Source organism: Pituophis catenifer, unplaced genomic scaffold (assembly GCF_029215685.1).
Source record: "Pituophis catenifer annectens isolate HBS135680 unplaced genomic scaffold, rPitCat1.0.hap2 SCAF_2, whole genome shotgun sequence".
NCBI classification, from domain to species: Eukaryota; Metazoa; Chordata; class Lepidosauria; order Squamata; family Colubridae; genus Pituophis; species Pituophis catenifer.
In genome coordinates, this window is record NW_027256882.1 from 201,165,898 (window position 1) to 201,186,272 (window position 20,375).

At 39.1% G+C, this 20,375-nt stretch overlaps 1 protein-coding gene across 4 annotated transcripts in view; it reads left to right on the forward strand.

Annotated features, from left to right (window-relative positions):
* The window catches only part of GAK (cyclin G associated kinase), a 90,016-nt gene that overhangs the window by 52,641 nt on the left and 17,000 nt on the right, over positions 1 to 20,375 (forward strand). For 3 of the 4 annotated variants that reach the window (XM_070938523.1, XM_070938524.1, XM_070938525.1), the window contains exons 14-22: positions 1,381 to 1,503; positions 3,137 to 3,270; positions 5,570 to 5,764; positions 7,362 to 7,479; positions 8,253 to 8,332; positions 10,320 to 10,513; positions 10,693 to 10,848; positions 12,030 to 12,518; positions 16,294 to 16,458. In XM_070938523.1, the coding sequence (XP_070794624.1) occupies positions 1,381 to 1,503; positions 3,137 to 3,270; positions 5,570 to 5,764; positions 7,362 to 7,479; positions 8,253 to 8,332; positions 10,320 to 10,513; positions 10,693 to 10,848; positions 12,030 to 12,518; positions 16,294 to 16,458 (1,654 nt within the window). The remainder of the gene's footprint in view (positions 1 to 1,380; positions 1,504 to 3,136; positions 3,271 to 5,569; positions 5,765 to 7,361; positions 7,480 to 8,252; positions 8,333 to 10,319; positions 10,514 to 10,692; positions 10,849 to 12,029; positions 12,519 to 16,293; positions 16,459 to 20,375) is intronic. The other variant, XM_070938526.1, reaches the window with a different exon arrangement.

Sequence of the window (20,375 nt, forward strand, 5' to 3'; positions counted from 1 at the left end):
AATCGCTTCCAAGCTATTTCAGTGCCATTCTATCCTGCTGAATTTTAGTGATAAATGAAGCAATATGGGGTGTTCTGAAACCTTGGGGTGGCGAGGTGGAAGCACATGCAGGCGGTGAGCTTCCCTCACTATTGGATAAGCTCTTTATAATATTGAAACTTGCTGCAAGAAAATGCGATGCCCTTGAAGGATTTTTACCAGGTTCCCAGAAAGTACTCTCTGAATTAGGGATTTGCAGAATATTCCCTTTCAGAGACAAAACATTCCAAGGAACACTCAAGACAGTTTGTTGTTCCTCCAGACCATGCTGATCTGGCTCTTCTGGAGATGACCTGGCAGTTTTTTGGAAGTAAAGATTTCAGATATGATTTTGCAGAACCCAAATCATCATATGCCAGGAATCCATAAGAGGAAGTGTATTGCCATCATATCCTGTTTACAAATTTCAATTGGCTACTAGCCCTGCAATGGACTAGGTGAACTTGTATTCTGCCCTGGAAATGGTGCTTCTGCCTTCTTGCCATTAAGCTTTAATTTCAGTGTCTGGTAATACCTGTTTCCCCCAAAATAAGGCATTCCCTGATAATAAGCCCAATCGGGCTTTTGAGTGCATGGCAATAAGACCAAGCGCTTATTTCAGGGCTCAAAAAAATATAAGACAGGGTCTTATTTTCAGGGAAACACGGTAGTTGGCAATGAATTTAGCACAGCGTTGTAAACAAATAATTTAAAATCTGAAGGAGATTTCAAAAAGCCAATTTTAGTAAAGCAAGTTAATTATGGTTTCGGGAGAAATAGATAACAATAACACTTAGACTTATATACTGCTTTACAGTGCTTTACAGCCCTCTAAGCGGTTTACAGAGTCAGCTGTAACACCTTGGAAGGGTGGAAGGCTGAGTCAACCTTGAGCCTGGTGAGATTTGATCTGCCAAATTGCAGGCAGCCGGCAGTCAGCAGAAGTAGCCTGTAGTACTGCACTCTAACCACTACGCCACCGTGGCTCATAAAGTTAGCTTACTGTCTTTTAAACCTATATCCTAAAGAACCTAGAATGACTCTCTTTCTATGATTTTGCAGACACAATATTCTTGCAATATCGCCCTCTTTTATTTTCTCCCTTTAATCCTTTCATTCAGAGGTTTCCAAAACGATGAAGAGTGGACCCAATGTGCAATTTGTTATGGGGAAAAACAAGTACCAGTTGCACCGGTTTAGCATTGTTAATTGAGATCATGCCCCAGTTGTTTCCAGAGGAAAAAAAGGGCTTGATCGCTTCTGTAGGACAGGTTAAATTGAAGGCTTGGCATTTTTTTAAAAAAATGTGATAATTAATTGGCAGTATATTAGATTTAATAAATCAAAATGTTTCCTTAACAGGTATCTGAATGTGGTTGGCCGGCAAGGCGTACGCCAAACCTTCAAAACCTTTATAGCATCTGTAAGAACATGCATTCATGGCTGAAGCAAGATCCCAAGAATGTTTGCATTGTGCACTGCCTTGTAAGTAATGTTGACCTTCGCTATGCACCTGGTCTGAAATAAATTACAATAAATTACAACAGTTCATTTCGTGACTGTTCAAAGTTAGAAGAGCTCTGAAAAAAAGTGAGCTAGGACCAGTTTTCACAATTACAACCATAGCAGCATCCCCATGATCACGTGATCAAAATTCAGATGCTCGTATTTATGACCGTTGCAGTGTCCTGGGATCATGTGATTCCCTTTTGCGACCTTCTGACAAGCAAAGTCAATGGGGAAGCCAGATTCACTTAACAATCGTGTTACTAACTTAACAACTGCAGTAATTCACTTAACAACTATGGAAGGAAAGGTCGTAAGATGGGGCAAAGTTCACTAAACAAATGTCTTATTTAGCAACAGAAATGTTGGGCTCAATAGTGGTCGTAAACTGAGGACTACCAGTACTCTTTTAAAAGTCACCTTGAATAACTTGGGGACGGAATAACTTGGTCTCTTAAAACCATAAAGCAAAATACATTGGGAAGATCTATACACCATGACATAGATCTAAGATTTTAATTCAATGCTAAATATTTAAAGTAGGAATGATTTCTTTTTGGTTGCTGTGGTTCAGGCAATGGTGAGAATGAAGAATGCGCTGCTACACCATGCAAGGCTAGTTTTAATGTCCTCTTGTTTTAATGTAGATGTATTTTTAATGTCTGTAAACCATCCAGAGTTATTTTATGGTAAAATTGGCCAATAAAATTTATAAAGGGAGGGAGGGAGGGTAGGTAGGTAGATAGATACCCTGTTTCCCCAAAAATAAGACATTCCCTGATAATAAGCCCAATCAGGCTTTTGAGCACATGTGCTAAAATAAGCCTGCCCTCTGAAAATAAGCCCTCCCTGAAAATATTTAAATGCAGAGCTGGAAATCAGGTAAGATGGCAAGAGGAGCCCCATCTTGCTCCACGCGACCCAAAATAATAAGACCTCCCCGAAAATAAGGCCTATCACTTATTTCAGGGTTCAAAAAAATATAAGACCGGGTCTTATTTTCAGGGAAACACGGTAGATAGATGTGATATCTTGGTATGACAATTCTTTTCCCTCTCAGCTTCTGGATCAATCTTGCCAAACAGCAAAGCTGGTTTCTTAGCAGTGGAATTTTGAAATCATGATAGCATATGGCAGACACATGAACAGAAGTAGGCAAACAAAATGATTAGCAGATTGAGGAACCTCCTTTATAATAGGAATCTGAATGGTTTGGAACCAATTATTTATAGGAATATACGTTCAGGAAGGAAAGTTGGCCGAGAGAACGTTCTTCCAATATTATTAAATCTTATGTCTAATTGGATTTTCATATATAAATGCTTTTCTGCAAGGAAACCCTAGCTATTGGGTTTAGAAAATAACTTCAGATGAGGAGATTGATAGGCCTTTTCTCAAGTATATTAAATCAAGTCAAATCTTGTTGCAGTCAAGGATCAGTAATAGGTGCAATTCAGCAACAGTTTGATGGTGGGGGGAGTGACTGGGGAGTGGGATATGAATAGATGAGCAATTCACAGAAAAGAGAGGACATTTTCTTGCCAATAGTCAATGCATATTTTGTTTGATTTTCAGTAATTCCCCTCTTTGGTGGGTTTGTGTTCTTTCATAGGACGGAAGAGCAGCATCCGCAGTCGTGGTCTGTTCTTTCTTATGTTTCTGTCGCCTCTTCACCACAGCTGAAGCTGCTGTTTATATGTTTAGTATGAAACGTTGTCCTCCCGGCATTTGGCCATCGCATAAGAGGTACGTTGTTTGCAGAAACAACCGTTTCCTTAAAGACAAACCTTGCTTTTTTGGGGGTAAAATTTTCAGAGTGGTAAGCTGTAAGCAGATCAATGGAGTGTGTCATCTTACAAAGGCATTTGGTTCCTGTTCATACAGTCCACAGTGAGATGTTTTTATAATTGTAGTATTGGTGTTAATATTAAACAATGGTTAGGTCACTTTCCAATTAAAACGTTCCTGCAAATCCAGCATAGGTGCCGGACCTGACTGGATTTTTTCATTTTCCCTTCTTTTTAGTTTAATATCCCGCCAACCTTTTCATTGCTCATCATTTTCTAACATTTTATTTGTTTACTTTAATTGAAAAAAAAAATAGAAATATGGCCACAATAAAGTCAAACATGTTGTAGGCAGACTGGAAGAAGGCTGACATCCCCTAATTCACGGGTGTCAAACTTGTGGTATCATGTTGCCGTCACATGATGTCTTGTGATGTTTTTTACCTTCACGGAGCTGGAATTGGTGTGGCCCGAGCGTGATGTATCCGGCCTGCCAGTTTGACATTCCTGTCCTAATTCATTTGAGTTTTAAATGTAGTGTCTGTGTGCCACGGGGCCTATTAACAGAGCAGGAGCAGTGAAAACGTTATTGTGGGAATGACTTAGCTGTGACCAGAGGTGGGTTTCAGCAGGTTTTGACCAATTCCGGAGAACCAGTAGTGGAAATTTTGAGTAATTTGGAGAACCCGTAGTAAAAATTCTGACTGGGCCTGCCCCCATCTATTCTCTGCCTCCCAAGTCCCAGCTGATCGGGAGGAAATGGGGATTTTGCAGTATCCTTCCCCTGGAGCGGGGTGGGAATGGAGATTTTACAGTACCCTTCCCCTGCCACGCCCACCAAGCCATGCCATACCCACCAAGCCACACCCACAGAACCGGTAGTAAAAATTTTTGAAACCCACCACTCTTTTTAAGTGATTTTCTGCAGGACTAATGGCTTAATTGACAGCTAGCTGTTAGTTCCAGATTCATGCAACAAACCAAACAATGGTTAAGGAAATTTAATTCCTGATAAATTGGTTATAGCGGCCTGTAGTTTAGACATTTTTCCTTAACCACAACTTGACTTTACTCTGGGCTCATGCAGCATGCTAAACTTAACCACAGTAGACATAATATATTGTGTGAACCTGTTCGTTCTACAAGATCGCACTGACTGCTTTTCCTGTTTTCAGCTATTGGGAGCTCCTTGTTCTCGTCTCTCATTCAAATGCTGCCTTACTATGCTGATAAACTTCATGCCTTTTTACATGTATTTAGATTTCTGAATAAATTTTGAGGCTTCTGATATACTTTTCATTGATGAAAAATTTGAACATAGAGATATGACAGTACAAAAAGAGGGAATATAATAATGAAACTGCAGAGATTATGACAATCCCACAAGCCTTACTGAAAGTACTTGTTCCTCAAACATCGTTCAGTTACATATTTAGACATGTCTTTAGGGCATAGGAAGCAAGTATGATCATTCATGGCTAATCTAGCTGTATAACAAATGATCCATTAATAATAAAGTCACCTTTTTTTGTGAAAACAAAAATCAGTTGTTTCTTAGTATGAGTTTAATGACACTCATTTAAACTAAATGGGCAAAAAACACTCCTGTGGTTCAGCCATTGATCTACAGCAGTGCTTCTTGACTTGGCAACTTAAAGACGTGTGGACTTCAATTTCCAAAATTCCCTTCCAGCCATCCTGGCTAGAGAATTCTGGGAGTTGAAGTCTGCACATTTTCAAGCTACCAAGGTTGAGAAAACTGGTCTATGGCAAACATGTCTCCCAATTATGGGATTATACAAACTGAAAGAAGATAGCAATAGCACTTAGATTTATATACTGCTTCATAGTGCTTTCCATCTCTCTCTAAGCGATTGACAGAGTCAGCATATTGCCCCCAACAATCTGAGTCCTCATTTTACCGACCTCAAAAGGATGGAAGGCTCAGTCAACCTTGAGCCTGGTGAGATTCGATCTGCCAAACTCCTGGCAGCCAGTGATCAGCAGAAGCAGCCACTGTGCCACCACAGCTCAAAGATGGCTTTATTCTTCTCAGAGTATCTCTGTGTTACAATACTGTTTAACTATGTACAGCAGTACATAATATATACAGTAGTAGGAGAAAGAATACATACCTTTGCACCCTTACTAATGAGATTGACTACTCTGATATGTATGTTTGAAGCTGTATTGCATTGACTTGGCTCATGCAGCGTTCTTTAACTGTATACATTGACTATGTTCTTGTGTGCTCCCAGATATATTGAATATATGTGTGACATGATGGCAGATGAACCCATTATTCCTCACAGCAAGCCAATCCTCATAAAGTCAATCATCATGACTCCAGTTCCTCTCTTCAGCAAGCAGCGCAATGGCTGTAGGCCTTTCTGTGAAGTTTATGTTGGAGATGAAAGAATAACCACTACCTCACAAGAATATGATAAAATGAAGTAAGTAGGATTTCTCTCTAGCCACCATTTTGTCTTTTGCGGTGATGTGGTGTAGGGTGGGAAGGACATCCATTGGTGCCTTAATATCTAACATAGCTTTATAGCTGACATAGTCAATTAGATGCAGGTACTAATTCATGCAATGGCTATTTTATTAGATGTTTTATTTGATTATTATGCGGAAAGGCTCCCTGGATTGATTCATATTAAAAGCATCCCTGTCTTCAATTTATGAAGTAAAGGATGAAGCATAAAGGGGATATGGGAAAGAAGATGAGAAATCCCAGTAGAAAGAAAAGGAGAAGTTGGAATTTTATCAAGGCTGGTGGACTGGCTTTGTTCACTGCCTTTCCTTGCTTTAGCCTGGAGGCTAAGCTAGACATCAGATGAAAAAGAGCCAGAGGTCTTTCAAGTTTTAGATGTTCTTTTAAACTAAAGGCAGATTTGCCTAAATGTTGCTCTCTTTGGAGTTCAGATATGTTAATCAGCCATTTTCATCATCCGGTGGTCATGCACGTTGAGGGTTGATGGGAGTAACAAATATGGAGGGCCATGTGATTTGAGAAGATTATCCTGCAGCTTGGTATGAAATGGCTCTCAAAAAAGCCCCATTTAATCTTGGCATGCTTACAACTAGAATCCAGTGTCAATAAGCAACAGGAAGTTGTGAATACCCGCTGCAAATATTAATACCTAATTTTAGAACAGGAGTCCCCTGAAATGTGCTTGTGCAAGGAATGCTTGAGTTTTTGTGCTTTGTTGACCAGTTTGCAAGGTACATAGCCAGACTTTCATAGAAACAATTGGCCATATAATTTTGGAGTTCCCAAGATGGTTCATGATATGATTTTGGGTTGAGAGAGAGAAAAGTCTGTTATTTAATGACCACACAGGAATAAAGATTTGGGTATGGCTAATCTTCATCCTTGTTTATATTTTCAAGGCAGGCGGGACCATCCCAAAAGTCTAGCTTTGTCATAAATGTAGGTAGACAAAGGTAGATTTGCTTTTACTAATCTTAGCTTATAATACTATAATACTTATAATACTATAACTGTATGAGCAATCCTTAAATATTTGTGGTGAGCCAGTTTGGTGCATTGGTTCTACCAGGCTAGAAACCTGGAAACCAAGAGTTTTAGTCCCACTTTAAGACATGAAGTCAGCCATTGGGTTAGTTCCCTTCTTTTAGCTTTAGGAAGAAAGCAATGGGAAACTACTTCCAAAAAACCCTGCCAAGAAAACTGCAGGAACAAATCTGGATAGTGTGTGACTTGAAGGCACACATATACACAGTCCAACTTTAAGTAAAACTGAACTCTATTTTTTTAGTCTATGACCATATCTTTTAATAAACTAAAATGAATTATTTTTGATTTTTGTACACCTATAGAAGTCAAAATCAAATTAGGGGGTATTAATTTGACTTCTGTATGGTGTGCATGATTGCCCCTGAGTCCAGGCGCAAGAGACCAGATGAGTTGGAATATCTCCATCATCGGTACTTTAAAAAGGGAAGCAATGAACTAATAAACAGGCAGAATGAGTTACGATTGCATTCAGATCTTAAAATCACAGCTATGCTTATCCTCCTTAGGGATTTCAAAATGGAAGATGGGAAAGCAGTCATCCCATTAGGCATCACCGTCCAAGGAGATGTCCTCATTGTGATATATCATGCCAGGTCCACTTTAGGTGGCAGACTCCAAGCCAAGGTAATAATCAAGTTGGGGATTTCTGCGCTCGCAAGTTCTGAAAATGTTGTTGGGCACTTCATGGTAGAGCTTTGTTCTTACCAGTTGGTTGGATTTTTTTCCGTCCTTTTAATATTCTGTAAATAGGAAACCATTTCCTCATTTTTCACTTTGCTGCTGTCCTGAGTTCAACTGATTTTTCTAAACAAAGTTGTATAAGAATAAATAAAAGAATTATTGGGCACATTATGTAACTGAAATAACTCCAGAAAAATGTCAAAAGTTAAAGTGAAACTTTAGAGTTAAGTGCTGTGGTTTGATCTTTGAGAACCAGCTTTTTTTAAAAAATAAACATTTAAAGAGAAATATAAATATGAATTTTCTGCAGATTGCTGCAGAAAATTCAGATTGTTCTGTATTTACAGTAATTGAGATTTATTCACAATAAACGCTTGAGATTTATTCACAATAACACTTAGCTACTAATTCAGCTTATTTGTTGGCCAAGATAGTTCTGGTTGACTTTGATTCTAGCTGCTCTGAGCCTAGAAAAAAAAAAAAGGCATGGCTTCAAATGCTATGAATAAATGTATTGATGGCAGGAAATCATTGGGATGCAAGATAAACTGTTTCAGGGCTGAAGGCCTTTTAACAAAAGATTGGCAGTCAGAAAACATATGTAATGAAATGCTGAAGGTGGTCAGATGAGGATTTGTGTCTTCAGGGCATGTTGTTTCACTAGCACATCTTAATTCCTTTTGTTTTTGTTTTTGTTGTTGTTGTTCCTTTTCAAGATGGCATCAATGAAGATGTTCCAGATCCAGTTTCATACAGGATTTGTACCTCGCAATGCCACAACTGTGAAATTTGCAAAGTATGTTGATCGCGTCTCGATAGGAAATGCTTCCCAACATTTCATGTACTTGAATTTGTATTCGGTTTTTTTTAAAAAAAAAAAAATCAGGTAGCCCTCTGCTTACAGCACTTCATTTAGTGATCGTTCAAAATGACAGCGGTACTGAAAAAAAAGTGACTTTATGACCGTTTTTCACACTTATGACTGTTGCAGCATTCCCAGGGTCACCTGATCAAAATTCAGACGCTTGGCAACTGATTCATATTTATGACGGTTGTAGTGTCCTGGGGTCACGTGATCCCCTTTTGTGACCTCCTGACAAGCAAAGTCAATGGGGAAGCCAGATCCACTTAACAACCGTGTGACTAACTCAACAGCTACAGTGATTCACTTAACAACGGTGGCAAGAAAGGTCATAAAATGGGGGCAAAGTTTACTTAACTGTCTTGCTTAGCCACAGAAATTTTGGGCTCCATTGTGTCGTAAGTCGAGGACTACCTGTATAGCATCCTGCAATGCAGTTCTTCAGCCTTTTTTCAATCCAGCTACTTAAGTGACCAAAGTACTGAAGAGCACCAGGCTTTTCTTCTTCAGCTATAGCTTGGACTCTTACTTATACGTTTCTGACTGGCATTTAGTGATCAGAGTGAAGATAAAATAGACACCAAATGCTGAGCTCTGAGGCAAAATTTGAGTTGTGCAAGATTTGGCCAGACATAATACAGGTAAGTCCTCGATTTACAACAGTTCATTTAGTGACTCTTCAAAGCTGCAACATCACTGAAAAAAATGACTTATGACCGTTTTTCACACTTACGACCATTGTAGCATTCCCATGGCCATGTGATTTACATTCGGATGCTTGACAACTGACTCACATTTTTGATGGTTGCAGTGTCCCAGAGTCATGTGATCTCCTTTTGTGACCTTTTGACAAGCAAAGTCAATGAGGAAACCAGGTTCCCTTAATAACCATGTTGCTAATTTAACAGCTGCAGGGATTCACTTAGCAAATGTGGCAAGAAAAGTTGTAAAATGGAGCAAAACTTACTGAACAAATTTCTCACTTAACAACATAAATGTTGGGCTCAGTTGTGGTTATAAATTGAGGATTATCTGTAGCCAAACAGAAGCAGAGCTGGATAAGAGGAAATCATATGCATAACAGGGAGAGTCAAGGCTGGAAGTAAATAATTCTGAGACCTAATTTGTAGCTCTTTTTTTCTAATTCATATTATTCCTACTTGTTTTCCGATGTGGTTTCAATATCATTGAGCCAGATTACCCCAATTTTGCCCTTGTTAAGTAACGATTAACAACTCTTATTCTAAGATCTGATTTTTCTTCAACATCCAATATATCAGGGGCTGCCACAAAGAAGAGGGAGTCAAGCTATTCTCCAAAGCACCTGAGGGTAGGACAAGAAGCAATGGGTGGAAACTAATCAAGGAGAGAAGCAACCTAGAACTAAGAAGGAATTTCCTGACAGTTAGAACAATTAATCAGTGGAACAACTTGCATCCAGAAGTTGTGAATGCTCCAACACTGAAAGTTTTAAAGATGATGTTGGATAACCATTTGTCTGAAGTGGTGAAGGGTTTCCTGCCTAAGCAGGGAGTTGGACTAGAAGACCTCCAAGGTTCCTTCCAATGCTTCTGTTCTATTCTATTCTATTCTATTCTATTCTATTCTATTCTATTCTATTCTATTCTATTCTATTCTATTCTATTCTATTCTATTCTAATTTAATTTAAGAGATGGGGTGGGGAAATCCTCTATTATTTTATGAAAAGCTAGGTTCTTTGTCCTATATGTCATTCTTATGGATTTTTATAAAGGACTAAAAACAGCTAAAGTCACAAGGTATATGTGGGCTGCCTTTGCAAACCTCACAGAAGCAAATGAAGTTTGTTTTAAGGGCTCTATCATCTTGCTTCATGAGGTTTCCCTCTGCAATTTCCTTTAAAAAAAAGTAGTGCTTCTAACTAATGTAATATTGCTACAGGTATGATCTGGATGCCTGTGATATTCAAGAGAAGTATCCTGACTTGTTTCAAGTGAATCTAGAAGTAGAAGTAGAGCCACGAAATAAACCCATCATGGAACGAACTCCCTGGGATAACTTGAACATCAAAGGTTTAAATCCCAAGATCCTTTTTTCCAGCCGCGAAGAACAGCAAGAGATTTTATCGAAATTTGGTAAGAAAAAGAAAGAATGCCTGCTTAAACTCTCCATAATCTTCCTTTTCACTCTCTACTTGAGTAGCCTTTTCTTCCTTTTTAAGTACTTAAAGAGAAAGCCAGTTCCAAAAGAGGCAGGGGTTTAAATAGGATGTTTTTATATTCTTGGGGTTTGAATTTTATTTTTTATCTCATAGGTAAGCCTGAACTGCCTAGGCAGCCAGGATCAACTGCCCAATATGAAGCAGAAGCCTCAACATCAGAAACCTCTTCTGAAGGTCCACCTGTGGAGCCAGACTCTCCAGAGAGTGGCAGTGCCGAGGCAAACTTCTTTCATACACTAGACTGGCAAGGTAAAGGGAAAGGATCTGTTACTAGCAAAAGCTGTGTTGTTGCTCTTCATTTTTTCTAAACTCCCCTTTTATCCTTCTCTTAGCCTCAAAGGTTCTCAGAGCAGCTTATGGATGATTGATCTCACCCTTATAATCTAAATTCAGGCAGGAGAGGGTGTGGGGGGGAGCAGGAAAAAGACAGAGGGGGAAAAAACGCACCTGTGCTGAGTCCTTATTCTTAAATCTAACCAAGTCAGCATAAAAACCATAAACTGGTATTTAAATGTAGCTAATGGAAGAGCTCTGCTTTCTAGTGTGCCTTTTGTTGTAACCACACCTGCTTTGCTTCATCCATTATAGTTGCATAAAGAAAGCAAACAGTTTTTACTTCCTTGGTTCCTCTTGATTATGATGGATTTGATTTTCTGAAGCCATTTCTCTCAATAATATCCTTGGCCAAAGTCCTCACTTAAGTTTCTTTTTCAAGATGGAGGGGCTTCCGCTGCTGGCCATTCCACTGTGTCTGACCATTTCCTTCTGTAGCCTTTGCAGAGGCAAAAAAAGGTCTCTGGACTTGGTGTTGGTTGCACTAATAAGACACTCTTCCTCAAACTGGGCAGTCTCAAAATGTGGGACTGTAATTCCTCAGAATTCTCGGCAGTAATCATGCTAACTAGGAGATTCTAGGAGTTTGTACTCATGTCAGAAGCACCGAGGCACTTCTGGGTTGAAAGGACTAGCCAGTGACATCACTGTTTCCCAGGGGACACCCAGTTGGGGATTCCTTTCATGTCCCCAGCAGGAGCTGGAGCAAAGGATGGGAGCTCATCCCACCGCATGGCATCACTTAGGTCTTGAACGCAGGCTTGCTAACCCCCAACCCAGCGTCCTAACCACGCAAGCCACCGTATTCCTGTCCTAGGAGTCGAAATCCACATTTCTCAAGGCTGTGCAAAGACTTGGCAGCCATGGCAATTTGAGGAGTGCTGCTTGGAGCTTTACAAAAATGCCCCTTGGGAAAAGTGGTTGTTGACATATAAAGTTATATTCCTCTGAAGTCAGCCGTTTGAGTTCAGCAGGTGCCTTTGGATGAATTGTTATGTTGATAAGAGAAGAGAATCCCATATGCTTTGCATTGAATTCTTCAGGGAAATACGTATGAATATTAACAAACTTCTTTTTTTAAAAAAAAAAATAAACAGAAGGAAAACAATCTGAAGCCGCTCCTGAAGGTTCCTTTTCTCAAGAGAGTCTTGATCACGTTGAGGAAGAGAAGGAGAATGAACTTTCCAATGAGGAATTCTCTGCATTCCCCGATGATGTTAGACCTTCTGAGGATAGAGAGATGCACCTCCTGGAACAGAAAGATGGCAAGCCTTTTTTTGAAGCTGGCTTTGATCTACCAGCTGCTCAGTCAGAAGAGGCTCCTGAAGAAGACAGCATTGACTTGCTTGGGCTGGATTCAGAGGCTGCTCCTGAACTTCTCCAACCTCCAACGGAGATGAAGAGTTCTTCCAGCAATGCAGACTTGCTGAATGGACTCTTTGTTGGTAGCACTCCAGAAGTTTCAGAAGATTCAACTGCAGACCTCCTGGGGGGAGGAGCAGACTTCTTTTTTGGTGGCCAGCCCCAGGCCTCAGCAGTTTCCCAGGGCAGCAGTTCCTCAGTAGCAGCCACCTCTTCGTCTACAGGTAGGTACCTTGAGCTTTCTTTTCATTAGAACTCTGGCCTGTAGAGCAGCTGAGTAAAGATAGACAGCTTTTTGTTTCTTTTGGCATTTGTGCCAAATCTGTGATTAAGAGGGCAGGGCTTCTGAATGTCATGTGACAAGCCCCGCCTTTTCTGCTGTTCTTTTGTCCCTTCTAGAGAATTTCACACCCCACCTCACCCCAATACCTTGTGAAGTGTTGTTTCTTCTATTAGTCTTTCCACGGAGCTCAGTTTTTTTATTAATATTATTATTTTTTAAAAGAAAAATCTGCTCTAGAGTATAAAATGAAATGTTTCAATAGTTGTTTGATTTTGAAAACCTCAGCTTTTTTAATTTGATTTTTTTTTAATGGTACAGTTCTAGCCTTTGTGTTTACATCTCAACAAATCCTATATAAATTTGTCAGGAGGTTTATGGAGAAGGAGAGAAATGAAAACAGATTACACTGATCATTAATATAGTGATTGTTTGGCTTAATCTATCAGTTGTTCCTGCTGTTATTACATCTTGTTACCTTACCTTAAAGACAAAGGCAGGAGCTGAAAAGCAAGAATGGTTAAAATTTGGTTTAATAGCTAAATCTTAAGAGATGTGTACTTACAGTTTAATATCATCCAAGAATAATGGAATCAGTATTAGCTTTATTCTTGGGTACTATCAATGTTAGCCATTACCAGAAGTCATTGTTTACCAACTGCCTTGTTTAATGACCAAAGTTACAACAGTTTTTTTTAATTAAAAAAAAAAGCTTTACAACCAATCTTTGCATTTACAGTGATTGACAACATCCCACAATTATGTGATGCTGTTGGGCACGTTTGGGCACAGTTCTGCTTTTTGGAAGCTGGTTGTTAAGTCATTTCTGAGCTTTATAACCAGCTTGCAAAAAAGCAGAATTAATGGAAAATGCAGAAGTGAAATCTCATATCATAATCCTGAGATGTCTTGCTTAACAACCATGGTGGCTCATTTAATGATGGATTTGCTTAAGTCTGGGATGGTCACATGATTTTTCACTTAATGCCCAACTTGCAAACTTTCAAAATCAGAAATTATTGATTTTGTTTAGGAAATAAGAGTTTTATGCAATAATACTGGACGGCATGGTGAATCAGTGGTTAAGATGCTGGGCTTGTCATTTGGAAAGCCAGTAGCCCAGGTTCAAGACCTGAGTGCCACGTGACAGGGTGAGTTCCTGTTACTTGCTCCAGCTCCTGCCTACCTAGACTTTCAAAAGCATACAAATGCGAGTAGATAAATAGGTACCACTACCGTGTTTCCCCAAAAATAAGATCCTGTCTTATATTTTTTTTAACCCTGAAATAAGTGTTTGCCCTTATTGCCATGCGCTCAAAAGCCCGATTGGGCTTATTATCAGGGGATGTCTTATTTTGGGGGAAACAGGGTACAAGTACATTTCAGCTAGTGAAATGAGTCGGCAATGACTAATTGAGTAAAATCTCAGGGACTCCTTTACCTTTATCTTTTTATTGGAAAGAGAGGCCAGTGCTCACTTTTTTTTCTATCCTGTTCCTATCTGTAGTATTAGTGCTCCAACTGAGTTCTGGCTGCTTGTTTTTTTCCTGTTTAAAGGATCTTATTAATACCATGTGCTATTTCCAAATGGAAAGAGATTACAGAACAGAGGCGTCTTATGGGTTAGGACTGTTCAACAGTATAATGCAAGGGTATCAAACTCAATTTCATTGAGGGCTGCATCAGGGTTGTGTTTGACCTCAGAGGGGCAGAGTGGGCACGGCCAGCTCAACGTCACTAGTGTCGGGGGTGCCTGTGGTGGCCCGAGCACTCTGCCAGCGAAAATGGGCTGATAAGTTCTGTTTTTGACTGTGATGGTCTCCTGCATCCCTCTGGCAGCAAAAACAACGGCCCTCCCGAGCTCTGTTTTAGCTGGCAGAGACACCACGGGCCAGTCCTTTGCTGTTTCCAGGGTGGCCCCGCGAGCAAGATCTAAGCACCCTGAGGGCCACATCCGGCCCCCGGGCCTTGAGTTTGACCCCGTGGTATATTGGCAAAATGAAAGCTCCATGTGAGCCCAAAATGCCTCTTCTTTCATTCTTCATAAGATTTAAAAGTATCATACAATGGTAAAGTAGATTTCTGTGGAATTTTGTGCCAAATTGTTTTAGTTAGTTTCAATCTGGTCCCTTCCAATGTGATGGGAAATCTGGTCCAACACATATAGAGGGTGCCATGTTCTTGAAACTAATGGTAGCATAACACATTTATAAAATTCAAGCAGGGGTATTTGCATTTTCTCTGAACACTAAATGATTTGTTTAGAATTTGTCAACCGAGGAGGAGTGCCTCTATGTCAAGAGAGGCATTTAAGGCAGTTCTATCCACCCAAGTCATTTGGTTCTTGATCAGTCTGTCTTCTTTCTGAATTCTCAATCACTGCATTTGCTCTCAGAATCTGACTGGAGAAAGGTGGGATTAGTTGCACATTCCAAGAAACTATAAAAATGGTGTGTAAATCCTTGCGGTTTTCACTTTGTCTTGTATCTACTGCAAAGTTTAGCCACCTTATATGCTCCCTCCCTCAAAATCTCAGCAGAATGTAAAATTAAGGATGGACTCTCCTAATGGCTGGAAAAACAGTGGGAACTTTCATTCAAACACGATGAAGTTTGTGTGTAGTATGGTTTTTATCTGTTGAGATCCTGCCCTCTCAATCTGTTATAAATGAAAGTTTGCCCTTGAGGAAGCAAGATTATTCTAATGATTGCAATACATCTTGACATCAGATGAGGGCAACTATGCTGTAATTGTTTGGAATAGGATTGCATGTTGGGTGTTTATGAAAAATGCCTCATTTATTATTATATTCATCTGCTGAAGTGTGATGATGAAAATGATCAGAGACGAGTTGCTTAGTTTTGCTTGAAATGATAAGAGGTGGTTGGAGCGGGGTGCTAATCTGAGCAACTTTGCTGTTGTGTTCCCAACGAACATTACCACATATTAGTTTCTAAGATTCTTGACTCTTAAAACCTTTAAGTGGCAAGGTGGAGCATTTGCCAGATTTCCCTCTGGCCACAGTGTGGCGTTCCCTGCTGGATATAAATACGGTTCCTGAACAGTTACAGTCAGTTTTTGCTTGACAGTAGGCAGTGAAATACCTTCAGGCTGGGAGCTGCTCTTCTGTTTATTTTTCTTTTCTTCCCTCCCCTTTTTTTCTTTTGAAAAAAAAAAAATCAATAATGCCTTCCATTCTGACTGGTACAGTATGATTTTTCTCCTTCCGTTCGGGTCACTAGGCCACAGGGGTTTATTATTATTTTTTTTTGTAAAGGAAGCCCTGTTAGGTTTCCTTCTGTTGATGAGTTTTGTGCTGATTTCAGTTTGCCGGCCGGCTTTCTTTTAGTATAAAACTTAGTTGGCTTTTTTGTAGGTTTCAGAGGTTGCGGCTTTTTCTTTATTGAGAGTCAAGAGACTTTAAAGAGGCTGAACGGATACAGATTATCTGAGGCATTATTACAGAAAATCCTTGCTCCTTCTGATGATTAGAAACCCTTTTGTTATATAGCAGCAATTAAGCCCTAATAATAGTCCAGGTTTGTGTAAAGCTCAGTCTTAACATCTAGAAAGAATTTATCCTTAACATGCCTTGTGTTGGCACTTCCTCAGGCTTGCTATATTTGCCAGAGCAGAATCTTAACTTTATGCTTGCCTTATTTCCGGAAGCATCTCAAGTAACACCAGCAATGTTGTGTTGTGTTTTGTTTTATCTTTAGCTGACCAGTTTGACCCATTCACAGCCAATGCAGACAGTCCAACTCTTACCGGTCCTGATCTCTTTGGTGACTTTCTTAGTTCAAATGCACCAACTGTACCTGCTATGTTTCCTTCCACACACAGTGCACCGCCTCCTTCCTCTAGCACAGACTTCCTTAATTTGGGTAAGTGGATGTATCACTTGGTTTCCTGCCTTCCTTCTCTCTTTCCTTCCCTTTCTCCCTCCAAAAATCACATGGCCTGTTGAGTGAAACCTGATAACTTAGATTAGTTAAATTGGATTAGTGTCAAACAAGTTGTGATGGCACTGCTATGGACAAGACTTCCGTTGTCGATATAAACTTGTAATTCCCAATATAAACTGGGGAATGTTTTGCAAACTGATGTCTTCTTTTACCTTCAGATTCTTTTGGGGCGCCAAAAGCAGAGCTACATTGGAAAAATCATCCCATAGTATAAAATTTTAAAATATAAAAAGGCACTCAAGACACTCTCGTTTTGTCCAGCTGGCTGTGTAATATGAAGTTGGTGCCATCTTTAAGTAACAGCCTTCATGGTTCTCGACATTCTGTTTTGTGTAATTTAGAAAGACTGTCATTTTGCCTTAAAAACAGGATTGGGCAACCTTTTCACAACCCTTGAGAAAAAGGGGGGAGGGGTTGGTAAGTGCTTCAGGAATCACAGAGGGTCCACTTTTGCTTAAAAGTAAAACTGTGGAAGAACTAAAGACATGCTATAAAGTTTTTTATAGGCCCATTTCTGAAGGCCTCATGAATCATCCTTAAGGGACTTCTGATTGGTGGTTAGCTATGAAACTTCTTGATAGCCAATAAGATGATGGAAAAGATGGAGCAGGCTTGTTTTGAACACCCTACCAGTGGCTTATATCTTTTCCAGCCTATTGCTTTTAGCAATCAGCTTCTTGTACTGTTACTGTTTAAAGCTGATGCATACTCTGGAGCTAAACTAATTTGCTTATGATATTCTGAAGAGTGATAAAAGTCTCCTGTAACTTTCTCTAATTTAAATGTACCATGTTAGACATTTAAGAACATAGTGATGAGTTCTATAATAAAGAATTGTGGAGTGTTGTGTTGATGGCTCCTGAACTGGAATCCAGATCTCTACCAGGGTGATACTGAATTTCATTGTTCTTGATTTTTTGTTTTCTCTCCCTTTTCAACTGCTAATCAGAATTCTATGGGTAGTGGGCATCTCCCTCCCCCCCAAATGGTGTTTACTTCCTGTCAAGTATTTTGTGCTTCTGAAAATCTTGGTTCTCTTCCACCTACCCCCAGCCAACTAAAATTTTAATCATAGAATCGCTGAGTTGGAAGACACATTTTAGGGCATTGATCCAACTCCCTTATTCAGTGCACAAATCCAAATTAAACCATTATCTCTATTCAGTGTGTCTGTATATTGTTTGCATATATTAAGTGAAGAAGACCACACCACTTCTTTAGGTAATTGATTCCATTTCTTGACGGATCTTACTCCATTGTTCTTTAATTTCATTATTCCATGTTCTGCACAATAGGACATTTTTATTCCACGCTGGTGCAGAGAAATATTTTCTTGGCTATCTTCTGCATGATATCTCATGAGGTATTTGATGAATCTTGAAGCATTGCTTTCCATGTTCTCTTTTCAAAACTTCATATTACTTCTCTCAATCTCTCATTGTCAGATCTGATTTCTGGCCCTCTTATCATTCCCAATGTCCTTCATTCCAATTTGTTTCAGACTTTTTTTAAAAAAATATGGTGCATAGAATTAGATGTAACATCTGAGATGATATCTGACCAGTATGGAATTCTTCCATTTTTCAAAAATTTACGTTAACACAGCCTAAAACCCAATTTGCCCTGTTTGCAACCACATTATATTGCTGTTACGTAGGCTTGGGTTAAAATCATTTTAGGCATATAAGAGGCAATATACCAAAAAATAATAGGAGTACAGATTATTTCTGTTAGATTGGATATCTAACCTACGAGAACCAGAGATACAAAGTATTTAATTATACTCAGTAGCTCATTTGAGTTCAAATTCTCTGGAGTCTAAAAAGACGACAGACTAAATGAATAACAAACAGCTCACTGTATTAAAATATGAATTTATTCTCAGTGTTAAATACCTAGAGAGTTACCTTCTTCATTTATTTATAAAGAAAAATAAGTGCTAGGGAAGTAGATGTAGACATCTGTGTTGGCTATGATTCTATATCCTTTCTTCCCATGTTGACAACAGCACAATAAACTCTGAACTTTACCTAACTCAATGTTCCAGTGCATTTATTTTGCAGAAAAGTGGGATGTCCTTTTCCATTCTAAAAAGATAATTGAGAAAAAAACATACACGTCGTAAGCAGTGAACCTTATTGCTCATTTGCATAGATTGTCCATCAAGCAGTGAGAGGGCTGATAAAAAGATCTTTTCCTTTCTCTTGGCTAGTTCACAACAATCTTATGTATCTAAAAATGTCTTATGTATAAAAAACATTCGGTTTCTATAACTGTACATAGGAGTAGCTCTCATTGGATGGGTGTCTGTTTGAATAGGCATAAAAGCAAATACAGAAAGTCTAATGCCCTTTTTGTATTAAGTCTGAACTGAGGCGGCACCACATGCAGTTGTTATTCAGGCTCCTCTCCTGATTAAATCTATAAATAACAGTTTGTAGAGTCCGGAAAAAATCTCTCTTGCCGGCTTAATAGCACATCTGCTCCATGCTTTGGATAAAGATGCCGAGAGCTTTTCTAAAATGATTACGTCATCTCTTAGAGGGCTTTAGTAAGCTTGCTGTAAGAGCAAGTTGGACAGTGGCTTTTTGACCTCAGTCAAATCTTGTGTAACCAATATAATAATTTAAACTTTTGTGGCTGTCGGTTTTTTTCAATAATCCAATCTAACATGCACGTGATTTTAAAAAAGGAAAAAAAAATAAGAAAGAAACCACCCCCATTTTCTGTTAAAATAGCAAGTGCCTTCTGCCTGGTTATTTACAGCAAATCTTTTAGTGTTACAGCCCAGAGGGGGGAAAAAAAGAAAGAGCAATAAAGTCAAAATGACCATTAAATTTAAATGGGCATTATATACCTGCATAAGTTGATGAACGGGGATTTTCCACCTGCAGAAAATGGCAAATATGAATACTATGCAGGAACGGAGGGATACATTGTATGAAAAGATTTCAGTTTTACAGTTAATCTGTAACTGTTAAACCAAGGGTTTTATACAACCCTGAGTGTGTGTTACAAAATATTTCACTTTAATGGAGAAATACCTTTCACAGTAACCTTGGACAGAAGCATATAAAGAAATAAAAATAGTTTTCAATGTAGTTGTCTTTTTCATGGAATGGATTAAGGAATGTATTCTTATCTTACTGTTGAAGCTGTCCTCAGGTTGACATAGGCATTCATACCTCAGGTTTCTGAAACTAAACTTAAAATTACCAGCTAACATGGCTGGAAATTTTGGGAATGCTGGTGTATCATATATGTAGTTCACCAATTTATGAAGGTTTATCCTCTGCCTGACTTTGGCTCTGGTAATCATTTAACACAGAGAGCAATTGACAATTGTGGTATTTTTTTTTCCAGAAATCCACTCTGTTCATACTCAGAGTAAGTTAAGGCCTTCTGGACATGAATTCTGAGAATGGCAGATCTGGCTTATGCTAAATTTGGAAGGTAGATTGAAAACACTAATCCAGCCTAACCAGAAAGCCATTAGCATTTTTTAAATGCAATCAGTACTATTAAAAGTCAGAACCAAATGTCTGAGTGTTAAATTGAGAAAAGTGGAGCATGCAGAGACCTCAGCTAAGTTAGCTTAATTGGCCTGAGTAGGATTCTGGTAATTGTAGAACTGGAAAATTCAAAATAAGACCCAGGAACCTGTTTATCAGTAGAACAGTTGCAGTAGCTCTTCTACTCCAATTATAGTTCTTTTATTGTGCATAACTTTGTGACACTGTAGTTGTTATTCATGCTGATACGGAATAAAGCAGGCGTTTTAGTCCAATATATCCACCAGCCACCAGATTGGGATGGCTGCTTCGAATGAAGCTCAG